Source organism: Nannobrachium achirus (genome assembly GCF_963921795.1).
Source record: "Nannobrachium achirus genome assembly, chromosome: 11".
NCBI classification, from domain to species: Eukaryota; Metazoa; Chordata; class Actinopteri; order Myctophiformes; family Myctophidae; genus Nannobrachium; species Nannobrachium achirus.
The window spans coordinates 29,422,294-29,435,707 of NC_137820.1; the positions used below are offsets into that span (position 1 = coordinate 29,422,294).

A 13,414-nucleotide genomic window follows, 5' to 3' on the forward strand; every position below is an offset into this window, starting at 1 on the left:
TTCAGGCATTCATGATTTATCAGCCATTATGTTTTCTTCAGATGTAAACAAACATGGCTGCCATGTTTGAAAGAATGGGTTGGTATGGGGGTTAAACATGCAATTTCACGATCGCGATCATGCCTAATACATTTCTGGAGGTCCAAAAACATTTTTTGAAAAAAAAAAATTGATTTTTTTTTTTTTTTTTTTTCAAAAACGGCCCAAACTCGGGAAACTCGGGGTTGGCACAGCACTAGTACCAATACAAACTCGGGAAACTCGGGGTTGGCACCATATGTGTTAAGTGCGCCTTATAGTCCGGAAAATACGGTATACGCTTAAAGATGTCTATTGTTATTTAGACTTCTAAAACCTATTGAAATGGATAGCGTAACGCAATCCTGTATGGGATTGCGTGGATTAATATAGTGTGTGTGTGTGTGTGTGTGTGTCTGTGTGTGTGTGTGTGCGCGCGTGTGCGTGTGTGTGTGTGTGTGCGCGCGTGCGTGTGCGTGCGTGTTCACCTTCATATTCTACATAATGAAAAAGAAAAAAACTCAGCTCACCATTTATGACTGGAGCATAAACTATGATTCCTGCCAAGTTCGGATCCGAGACGGTTTTGTCAAGGATGAGTCCTCCAATACTGAAGAGAAAAAAATAGAGAGAAGGGGGAAATGTTTTAAAAGATTTTCAAGTGTTTTAATGTTATGCTTAAAGCTACATGTATAACTGTGTGTGTGCGTGTGTGCGTATGTGCAAAATAAAAATAAAATAAGATTCATCATCATCCGTTTTCATCTCTGGAGACTCTCGTCTCAACTAAGGGTCCTTGGCCTGAAAACGTTGAAGACCCCTGTCTTAGAGTAATAATAAATAAAATAAAATAAGTAAGTAATAATTACTTAACACATTAAGTTAATCATCTGGGGACCCCTCAAAATAATTTGGGGACCCCCTGGGGGTCCCGACCCACAGAGAACCACTGCTCTAACCCACTGGTTCCCAAGCACTGGGTCGGGACTCAATTGTGGGTCGCGGACACATCTTTATGGGTCCCTTCATTTTGGTTTCTGTTACGTTCCACGTACTGTAGGTTATCTGGGATTTTTGTGTCTTCCTCCCCACCTGTTTCTCCTTCTCATACTCTCAGGTCTGATCAGCTGTCAATCAAACCATTACCTGGCCCCACCCTCATCCAATCACCACCACCTGCTGTCTATCTGGGCTCCACTTCAACTCAGTCTCTCCAAACCAGCTGTTTATAGCCCTGTCATGTAGTCTTGTGTTTCTTTAGTTATTGTGAATTCCAGAGCAAACTTTAGTCTTTCGTTATTTCTCCTACTCAATGTAAATTCTGTTGTATATGCTGCTGCCTTTGGACAGGGAAAGACAGAGGCCTCTATACACAGGCACCACGTAGGTAGAACTTTGTTAAGCACACTAGGTAAGGGGTTGTTGCCACTTATGTATTTTTGAACTTGTTTTTGGTTAGAGTAGTTGGGTAGGCAGGCTTTTGTTTTACTAGACTAGTTATTTGGTAGTTAGTTAGTTAGTCTGTCTTTTGTTTCACTTAGCTGCTTCGTTTGTTATTTTGGCAACGCCCGTGTCCCTAGGTAGTGGCTTATGTTCTTGGATTGTATGCTTGTGTATACTTTTATGTAAATATGTAAATACTAACTTGACATTCTCTTGAGTAAACACTCAGCACCCTTTTGCACTCTTAAACTGTGTTTGACTCCTTATTTGCACTTGAAATGTTCAACATCCTGGTTTATCAATCTTTTAAATATTTGTTGCAAACCTTGGCCCTAAACCTTTTGGGTTCGTAACAGTTTCCTACATTTTGTTTCTAATTACTATTATTTCAAAACATTTTCAAAAAACATTCCCAAAAAGATTTTCATGAATAAAAAAAAGCAAAAAAAACCTAATTTAATTAATAAATAAAATAAAAAAATCTAAGACATTCCATAAATTAGAAAACAAATGTCTAAGAAGTAGTGAAAATAGCTGATCTACACGCTCTCAAAGCGGCACGAAGCGACATGTTGTGAGCTTGTAGATCTGCTTTTTTCACTAGTTTTGGGTCCCGAGCTAAAAAGTTTGGGAACAACTCTAACCGTTACAGTGAGAGTGACTGTTGGAAAAGGAAGTGGCGACACGCACACGCACGCACACACACACACACACGTGTTCACACCTGGTGCATGTCTATCTACACTATACGGTGTGCAGACTGTGACCTGTTCTTCGCAACTTATTATCTACGTAACACAACCCACGCAGTCAGGAAGGAAAGATAGGGCAGAATGCAACGGAGAGAAAATACTTTTGCAAACACAGATGCTGTATTTCCCTCGCCGCCGAAGCTCATTAAGATAATTCATCGCTCTACCACACAGGGACGGGGAGTGTAGACTGTAGATCATCAGGCCTGTTGACAGCTTAAAGCAAGGGTCGGCAACCCAAAATGATGAAAGAGGCATATTGGACCAAAAAAACTAAAAACAAATCTGTCTGAAAAAATGTAAAGCCTTATATAAGCCTTATAATGAAGGCAACACATGCTGTAAGTGTCTATATTAGCTATATTAGCCTATATCAAAATGACTAAGTAGGCTACAGTTTTCCATGCTTTATTATCTCCCGGCTTGCAACAAAACTAGCAGCAGTAGTGGAGTTTGGAGATACAATCCACTTCTTAAATCTATCTTTGCGCTCTAATTTATCCAGAAGTAATGCAATCACACTTTATCTCTCACTCCCAACTGGGTACTTGGCTGCAATTGTAGCATGCCTTCCCTGGAAATGTCTTTCCACATTACTCTATTTGACAACTTCTCATTTCAAAGCAAACATGCAGGCAATCCTTCCACAATGGCAATGAAAGCAAATGATTCGGTCCAATAACTGTTTAATCATCTGTTCTCCTCAGCAGTCGACAAACATTTTTCGGCATACCGTTAGTTCTAGTCGACAAAATCAACACTGCTGCGTGTGCGTGTGTATATTGGTGTAGTGTGTGTGTGTGTGTGCACACGCGTGTGTGTATGCGTGAGTGCGTGCGTGTTGAGTTAAAGATTAGGCTAGGCTGCCATCCAATTTAATCCTAAAGCATTTTTTTTACAGAAGCATACCATGATGGTGTTCTTCTTACTGGCTGGCTGGCTGGCGTCAAAGTCATCAATCTTACCTTCCTGCTGCTCTTCATTGTTATTTTAAGGGGGTTGCTCAGCTGAATGTGGAACACCAAAGGTCCCCAGGCACAGTGGTTGAGAAACACTGCTTTTTTTCTCAGTTTTTGAGCAAAATAGGAAACTAAAAGCTTGTACACACTGCACGACTTTTTGCTCCGATTATGCTGTCGCCAACCATTTTTGGCGCTCGAGGAAAGTCATTAGCGCCCTCCCAAATATTTGTATTTATTTCAGTGTATTCCATTTAGAATCCCTAAAAGCTTCTTTAAAGACTTAGATAAATCAATATCAAAGTTCTTATGGAAAGGTAAAGCCCCCAGGGTCAAACTCTCCACTCTTCAGGCACCTTATGCCACGGGAGGATTAAAAACTCCCTACTTTTAGATTACTATTTAGCTGCTCAGTTCCGCTCAATTTGGTGTTGGGGGAAAGTAAAGGAAAGGGGTACTCTGGGGACTGCCCATAAGTCCGAAGGTTCATTAGTCCGAAGGTTCATTAGTCCGAAGGTTCATTAGTCCGGTTACTGAGGTTAAGGTTAGGGTTGAGCTGGGCAGGGTTAAGTTAATTCACATGAGGTGGAAAAATGGATCTCCACTGGGTGAGTGTCTGTGAGTGAGTGCAGACTCAGAGTGCGTTGCGGACTGTGCTGCGGCCCCGCCCCCAGATCAAATGGATCGGCTTGGCTCTTCTTTTTTCTTTTCTCTCTCATTTTTTGGTGCCTTTTGGCAACGTGATGCCTGACTCACAGCGCGTCATGCGCGTCATAGTAGTGGCGGCGCTGACTTCATACCTCGACACCTCAGAGGTGTCATTTAAGCAATATTACACGGGAGGGTGTGCATTATCACGGTTATTTCAGAGTCGTCTAATCAGAGAGTCCTGCCACTGCGGGGTCAGAAACAGCGCTGGTCACGTGGTTCATTGTCACTTTACACCTCATAGACTTCAATGCATTCTGTAAACTTCCGGTTCGCCGTTTGTCACTATACGCCAATAGATGTGTGTGTAGAAGACCTGGCCCCATGAAGTGAACGGGAGTGACGCAACTCTCCGAAGGTAGAAGGCTCTGGGTTATTTGCACGCCAGCCTTGCTGCAGGAACGAGCCGAAGGCGAGTTCCGTAGGCAGGACTGAAGTGCAAATAACCGTGATAAGGCAGACCCTCGAGTGTAATATTGTGATTATAGAACTGTTACCCTTTAAAAAAACACGCCAACTTCATTTCATTGTAATTAAAATATTCGATAGGAATTTGTAATTTTTTAATGCCTCATTTAGCTACTATGTCCCTGAACCCCCTGTGCTCTGCAACCAACACAGCTGTACTCTTTGTTTGATGAGACAGTGCAGTAGTGTTCATTAACCACACTGGTTTGTTTGATGAGACAGTGCAGTAGTGTTCATTAACCACACTGGTTTGTTTGATGAGTCAGTGCAGTAGTGTTCATTAACCACACTGGTTTGTTTGATGAGTCAGTGCAGTAGTGTTCATTAACCACACTGGTTTGTTTGATGAGTCAGTGCAGTAGTGTTCATTAACCACACTGGTTTGTTTGATGAGACAGTGCAGTAGTGTTCATTAACCACACTGGTTTGTTTGATGAGACAGTGCAGTAGTGTTCATTAACCACACTGGTTTGTTTGATGAGACAGTGCAGTAGTGTTCATTAACCACACTGGTTTGTTTGATGAGTCAGTGCAGTAGTGTTCATTAACCACACTGGTTTGTTTGATGAGACAGTGCAGTAGTGTTCATTAACCACACTGGTTTGTTTGATGAGTCAGTGCAGTAGTGTTCATTAACCGCACTGGTAATCTGTGTTGGATGAGACATTGGCGGTCTCATCAAACAAAGATTACCAGTGCGGTTAATGAACACTACTGCACTCTCATCAAACAAAGATTACAGCTGTGTTGGTTGCAGAGCACAGGAGGGAGTTCAGGGACATAAATCAGGCATTACAAATTTACAAATTCCTATTGAATATCTTAATTACAATGAAAGAAACTTAATTTCATTGTATTTAAGATATTCGATAGGAAGAGCGCACAGCTGAAATCTTTGTTTGATGAGACAGTGCAGTAGTGCTCATTAACTGCACTGTTGGAGAGCCTGTTTTTCATTGAGAGCCCGACTACCTGTTGTATAATTGTAGTTAATGGATACATGGTTTGACATCGTACTGGCAGTCTGGCAGTAAGAGGCTGATCATCACAGACTTTGCCTCAGCAGTTCTCATGTCACACTCATTTCGCTTTACAGCTCTTTGATTTTAGACTTTGATTTAATTTAATTGACATACATAAGAATTGCATTAAATTTGCCCTGATCGGTTGTTTTGTCGGAATCACTTCCTCTTCGCCATCTTTATGAAAAGGGGAAACTATTGACCCAAGATCTTTCTCCTAATTGGCTCATTTCTCGTGGCTTACTCCTCATTGGCTCATTTCAGTGCTGCGACACGTTTCACGTCAAGTTTTACCTTAAGTGGTGCCATAGTTTTGTACTTTTTCTGTTTTGTATGTGTCTATGCAGTTATTAACCTTATTCTAATAGGCCACCAGGTGGGGTTATAATATGCAGATTTGTCTTGAAGTAAATTATTATACATTATTATATGTATGATAATACATTTCTACACAAACAAAAACAGTCTGTACAGGGCGAGGCCAGACATTCCACTAGGAGTGCAGGGTGAAAGGTCGACCTGGGCCTCAATGGATAAACATGTGAAGGGAGTCAGGACATCTGGATTTCATCCAGAGTGGGTGCACACACACACATGCACACACTGGGCCCCTACTCCCTGGAGAACAGGACACACACGCACACCCTGGTACAGCTCTCTAATCCATATGTGGTCATGTTTAAGTTAACGCACACACCTCATGCATAAACTTAGAAGATGCAGGCATGTGCATAGACACTGGGTATAGACACTGGTTATAAAAGCTAGCCCAAATCTCCGCACTTTGGTCTGTCGGAGTCGGCTCTCTGTTGGAGCTGGGGTCTGTTGTAGTCAGCTCTCATGTGGAGCTGGGGTCTGTCAGCTCTATGTCGGAGCTGGGGTCTGATGGAAGCTACATCTGTCTAACCTGAACTCCCCGTCTCTTCAATAAAACCAACTATTGATGGACAAAGGACTGGACCTTTACATTTGTTTCCGTGGGCACAGAGAGCCCCAAACCCCCCCACAATACACAACAGTCTTCCCTGTGTATTTGTGTTTACTTCAGCCGGGTCACCAGCACCACCCACCTGAAAACCAGGTATACCTAATGCAGTGCTTATCAACCTTTTTTCTGCATGGGCACACTTTTCATGTCCATGGGCACACCAACATAATACAGGGGGTGTAAATATCCTCCAAAAAAACCTCCAAGTTTCAAATGTGTACGTTTCTTCGCAAAGTAAAAGCCCTGCTTCATCATACAAGGCTGTCGCACAACAGTAGTGAAAACAGCAGATCTACAAGCACACAACGCCTTGCGGTGCGAGGCGTTGTGTGCTTGTAGATCGGCTGTTTTCACTAGTTTAAATCATTTTTAAAATGATAAATACAATACTGGCTTTCAAGCAGTTTCAAGGGGCACACTTGACCCTTCTCAGGGGCACACCAAAGTAGCCTGATACTTCAGTCCGCACATCACCACCCCCTGTTGGTGGGTGGTGTGTAGTGTGGACTGAACCTGGAGATATTTTATTTTATTTCAAGCGCGCCTGAAGAGCGGGCGCATTGAATGGGCCAATCAGGGCTGTAGACTTGAGGCACGTGGTATAGGGCTGCAAGCGAACCTTCGGGGATTCGAACATTCGTTCGTTACGTTGGCAATCGAAGTTCGAAATTAATGGGTTCAGGTTTTTTTCTTTTTTTTTCTTCTTTTTTTTTACACGAAAAATAATTATCAGAATGTGATAGGCCTATTCATAATATCACAGTAGTAGAGATAGCCAAATACGAAATAAGTTAGGCCTACCGGTAAACGCTAACAGTTAATGGTGACCGTTATAGTAGTTATAAAATGCACCAGAACAGCTTGGAGCGATCAAGGACCGTCCTCCGCTCCAATTCCGCTCCTGTTTGGGGCCGCGAACCATTACAGCGCCTCGCTGACACACGCTTGTTGACAGTAGACTGAGTAGAGTGAGAGCAGCTGAGCTGGGCAGAGACAGACGTGTGTGTGCTCTGAACAGCGAACACCCAGCCATCCACGCACCCAAAGATTAAACAGCCTTTCTCCTAAGCATGAGCAAAGATGGATTTCATTGCAACCCCTTTCTGGGGTTGTTACATCGAGACCAGTTTAGCCCGAACGCGACGCGCTCCGACGCAGTCACCAAATCTAATCATCATCCGTGCAACTCCGCTATACATTGAGCCTGTTCGTCAACAAACTGCGCAACATTTTCTCCGATTGGGTTGGATTTTCCAAGTGTTAGCCTAGGTGTTAATGCGGCCACGCATCCACGCGTTTTCAATGGATAAAAGCGCATTTAAAACATTTCCTACACTGTTTTAGCTGGTTAAAGGTACAGTACGTTCGATGGTTCGAACGTTCGAACGTTCGGTTTTTATTCAATTGAACGAACCATCTAAGGTTCGATGGTCTGTTCGGAAAATCCCCCCGAAGTTCGAATCCCTAAACAGGGCTAGATTACAGCCCTAACGTGGTATGCTGGTCCGGTCCCAGCCCCCTCCCTTCGGAGCTGTTCTGCCCATGTGAGATTCCGTAGTGGACTCTGATTGGTGCTCTTCTGCCCACGTGAGCCGCTAGTGGACTCTGATTGGTCCGTGAAAACTGTCATGGCGGAGTCAGACTCGACTCCAATTCTTTTAATAAACTATAGAATAGTGCCGTTTCATTACGTTTTAATACCATTTTGCACTAACGTAAACATGCAGTCATATAATATGTTATGAAAAATAACGTATTTTTGCAATGTCACGCCGCGTTGCCGTCGGCGACACACGGGGCTGTGTGTGTGTGTGTATGTGTGTGTGTGTGTGTGTGTGACGTCAATAGGCTTTACCCCGCCCCCGCTGAAGTAGAATCTCCGTCCCCAGGCTCAGACTCAATCCCAAAACGAAGTGTGTGATTGAGTCTGGCGCTTGCAGTCAGGCTAACACCAAAGGACCCCAGCCCAGGCAGTGGCTGAGAAACACTGACCTAATTAACTGGTGGGTGTGGCCACATAAAAACACTCTTTCTGTACTTTTTTATTTTATTTTATTCTTCCTCCTAGTATAATCATAATAACTGATCATCATGTTTTAGGGGAGAAAAAAAATCATGGCACTGCATCTTTAACATGGAAAACAATCATGGCCGGGTGTTCAGAAGGACATACAAGGACACAGGTACAGTGCACGTGAGGTGAGGTAGTGCATGTGAGGGGAAAAGTAATTTAAGGGCTGCGGGAGAAGGACATTTTTTGCGGTCCCCAGCAGAGCGTTGATTGAACACCTCTGTAGAGTGCAGACCCTTAATTGGTCATGGGTTTCTATGGAGACATGGGCGGTTGCCATGGAAACTAGCCTGCCATGTGTGTGGAGCTTGTAGTGAGGAGCTGAGGACGTGAGTAGAATGCCACTGCTTCACGGACCACTGTATCACCAACCGTGCTCAACCAATGCCAAACACGCAAGACTACGACTAGCCCTGGTCTAGAGCAGTGGTTCTCAAGCTTTTCAGGCCGCGACCCCCAAAATAATCATATTTGAACTGGGTACCCCCCACCCTGACGAGCACTAAGAGTTGAGGCATTACGTTTTGTATAACGCAGTTCCAAAGTTAAAATAGCAGATCTACATGCTTACAACGTCTCGCGTTGTGAGCATGTAGATCGGCTATTTTCATAATTTCTGCCTCTGATATTTGACAAGTTGGCCAATGTTTAATTTGTCATTTTGGAGGTATTAAAAAGTCCTTAAATTGTAACTTTAGAACCCACTATCTTTATGGTGGTTTGTTTACTGTTGAGTGAGAAAACAATGCTGCACGTTAAGTTAATCATCTGTGGACCCCCCAAAATAATTTGTGGACCCCCACAGGTTGAGAACCACTGGTCTAGAGCGCCACACCATTGTAGAGAGAAATGGGGCGCGGAGTGGGTTCATAAAAGAGCATGCCCCCTCGCAGAACAGACATGAAGAATGCGCGGCACATGTCCCTGATCAAGATTTCACTGAAATGTCTCTGTAATCCAGTGCAATGTATTAATTATTCTTTGTTATGCTAAAGAAAATCAAGTGTGACCTGATATAAAAGGAATGTGTAATTTCTAGTTGATGGATAAATGGTTTGACAGTGTACTGTCTGTCTGGCAGACTCACAAGCCTCAGCAGTTCTCATGTCACACTCATTTTGCCTTACATCGCTATGATGTTAGACTTTAATTTAATCTTTGCAGCGCTAATTCATGTTATTTATTATTTTCACTGACAATCGTCTTTATTGACATAAGAATTGCATAAAATTTGCCCTGATTGGTTTGTTTTGTCGGAAACACTTCCTCTTCACTTCATCTTTATGAAGAGGGGAAAGTATTGTTTATTTGTCTAAGACTCTTAAGCAAATCATCACCTGTCCTATAGCTTCCGTTCCATAACCATACAGAAGGTCCAAGTACCTATACCCAACTGGCAGCAGTTGCCTTGCCTGGTTACCAGACTGAACACAACACCACAGAGTCTGGTTTATTAACCAGGCAAAAATAGCAGTGCTTAATCCTAGCAAGACATTGTTTATTATAACAATATTAATGATCCAGTCCCATCTCAGTGTGAGAGGAAGGAGAAGCGTGGGAGGACAGTAGGGAAGAGGCAAGGACCTAACAGATAAGGAAACGTGAGCTCCCCACCATCCAAAAAACTTTGAGAACCACTGAAATAAGAGCCATTCCAGAAAGTTCAAAAGTTCATTATCTCCCCTCCTCCTCTGGTGCCAGGGTCAAAGTGGCTAAAACCACATTAAACTAGAAGCAGTGCTCTTCCGAGCACAGGTCTCCACCAGGTCAAGTAGGTCCTGGTGGTGGCGCTAAATGTGAAAAGAGTGCCATGTCTTCTTTGGCCTTCAACGGCAATGTGGCGCTGCACGCATGATTTGAGGCATTTTATTCCAAAAATTAGTTTGGCAAAAGAGTGGCATTTGTTCCTTGACCTAGGGGAATGTGCGTGCAGAATTTCTCTGTAATCACAAGCTGCGTTCATGTTTTAAGTCATTTTGTTCAAAATGGACCAATTCTGTAAACTTTGGAAGCCAATGTTAGCCAATTAGGATGGAATATGAAATATCGATCCACCTTGATCACATGACTGTAGAGGTACTGTGTACTGATTTGCATGATTTTTGGATAAAATCTCAAGGAATAATAGGGGGAAAAAAACAGTTTTATATAAGTTGGCCTCCTGGTGGCGCTATAAAAGGCAGATATGAAAAATGCAGGGCAAAGGTTTTTCCTTGGCCTCTAGGAAGTGCACATACAGGTTGTACACTGATCAGAGGAGTTATAGGTAAAAACACAAATCGGTATATAACGCCACCATGCAGCTGATTAGATTTTTTTGTAAGTGGCATTTATTCCTCTGCCTATTTGGAATGTGCATGCACAATTTCACCAAAATTGCACGCTGCGTTCATGATTTCAGGCATTTTATTCAAAACAGACCAATCCTGCAAACTTTGGAAGCCAGTTTTAGCCAATCAGGATGGAATATGGATAATCGGACAGATCCATGTCGATCACATGACTGTAGAGATACTGTCTACAGTTTGGCAGCGACCGGGCCAACAGCGCCGGAGATTAGCTGGTAACAGACGGATGGACAGACGGGCCCACGGACGGACACAGGGATGAAAACATACCCATAACATCCCCATGCCTTTCGGCTGGTGGAGACAATTAATACGGTATAGCAAATATTGTGTAACTGCACTTAAGGTACATTAACTGCACTTATGGCACAACTTGGAGCAGCAAATACAATTTCCCCTGCTATTATGCTGGATGAATGCACTCCTGCACTCTGTCTTCACTTACAGACACAAATATTTATGTATATCTATTTCACTCTCCTCAGAATATGACACTAGCCAAGGGTTCAACTATTTCATGTAAAAACAAAGTTTCTATTACACAAAGATCTGGTGGCCCCCCTGGGGTCCCGGACCCCCTGTTGAAGATCCCTGATATACACAGTACAGCATGCTCATGTGTCCTCTGTTCTTCTCACTCTATTGTATGTGTTCTCTCTGTTTCTCACTCCACTGTACTGTATGTCTTCTCTTTGCCAACTCAATTCTACTATCTGCACTGCCGGCAATTAACCTGACATTTTGTTGTTTGGCTAACATTCCAACCTCTCCAAGACTAGTCCGCCGTGAGCTTTGATGTTCAGATTCGAACTCAACTGCACATTAGGCTAGTCATTTTACTCCTTTTGTATAAACATAACCCCCCACTGAACCCAGGATGTCTCTACGTAATCTTAGGTTGTGTAGTTTATTACTCTTATCTGCTAAACCACTGAAGTCCGAAAGAACCAGGAAAAAGTCCTAGGTAACTTGTTTAGGACTAGGAGCAACAGAGGAATCCTATTAAATGAGTAAAGGGATTTAGTGTTGTGTATTGTATTTTAATGTATTGTACCGTTTTAAAGTTTTAATTCGTGATTATTTGTTTTATACAATTATGTCAATACACTAACTAACTGACTGACTGACTGACTGACTGACTGACTGACTGACTGACTGACTGACTGACTGACTGATCTTTTTCCCTCCAGAGAAATACTCTGTCACCTCAGGAAACACCAGGCACTGGTGGAAAAAAGTACTCACATGTTTTATTTAAAGCTCCACTGACACGCCCCGAAATTATCATAGTATTATACAGTAGGTCACGTGGTCTATCTGAAAACACCATAACTCTATGGAAAACACTCAGAATCAAAATATCCCATTGCCCGCAGCGCAGCCCCCTCCTCTCTAATGCGGCTGGGCCGGGGGGCTTATTGAATCCATAGGAGGAGACGCGACTCGGGGAGGAGGAGAAGAGAGACAGACAGATAGTTTCAGAACCGCTGAACCGTTTCAGAACAGCCTGTCTTTGCTCTCCCCGTTTTCTTCGAGTGTGTGTGTGTGTGTGTGTGTGTGTGTGTGTGTGTGTGTGTGTGTGTGTGTGTGTGTGTGTGTGTGTGTGTGTGTGTGTGTGTGTGTGTGGCTGGCTGGCTGTGCGAGTGAGCGGAGTCAAGGATGAAGGGTCTCCATACGTCTTACACCCCCACTGAAACTATTCACTGTCAGTATTCACTGTCAGGGGAAAAGTAGCTCTGGTCCATCGCGTCTCGAGACGCGATGGACCAGAGCTAGGGAAAAGAAGCGGCTGGGGACTTCATTGTGTATCGGAGGTGCTACATGGTTGTCTACACCAGTGCTTCTCAACCTTTTCAGGCCGCAACCCCCAGAATTATCATATTTGAACAGGGGACCCAACCCCCACTAAGAGTTGAAGCATAACATTTTGTATAACACGGTTCTATTGTGAAAATAGCCGATCTATTTTCACAATTTCTGCCCCTAATATTTGACATTTTGTCCAATGTTTAATTTGTCATTTTAGAGGTATTAAAAAGTCCTTAAATTGTCACTTTATTTAGTGTGCAGATACCCTCTATACACTTCAACTTTATGCTGGTTTGTTTACTGTTGAGTGAGAAAACAATGTTGGACATTAAGTTAATCATCTGGGGACCCCCCAAAATGATTTTTGGGGGGTCTACACCAGTGGCACTGCAATGGGAAAGTGCTTGAATGGGGATGCTATGCCCCATTAATGGGCATGGTGTCATAACATGGCATGGTGTCATAAGGTGTCATAACAGGTGAACATTGAGCAATAGTAGCAGATACAAGGTCACAATGTTTTGCAAGGCAACGTGTTGTGAGCTTGTAGATTGTCTATTTTCTGTGAAGAGGTTTGGTGTAGTGTGTTGTATCTGCAAACAAATCATCTGGACTTTCACATTTCCTGGGGCCTCGGTCAAAGACCTAGACATAGCGTTCGATGCCGCATACTACTGATTGTTCAAAGGTGGCCGACCGATGGTAACTGACCCCAAGACTGACCCATCAAATAGACATTATGCAATGTACTGTAGTAATACTGCTGTGACACGCACACATGTGCACAGAGCTGTCCATACACTCACAGAGACACACACTCGCAAACAG

The 13,414-nt window shown here is 43.2% G+C and overlaps 1 protein-coding gene across 1 annotated transcript in view; it reads right to left on the reverse strand.

Annotated features, from left to right (window-relative positions):
* Positions 1-13,414, reverse strand: part of slc41a2a (solute carrier family 41 member 2a) — a 65,346-nt gene that overhangs the window by 27,094 nt on the left and 24,838 nt on the right. The window contains exon 7 of the mRNA XM_080737436.1: positions 549-628. Coding sequence (XP_080593562.1) covers positions 549-628 — 80 coding nt within the window. The remainder of the gene's footprint in view (positions 1-548; positions 629-13,414) is intronic.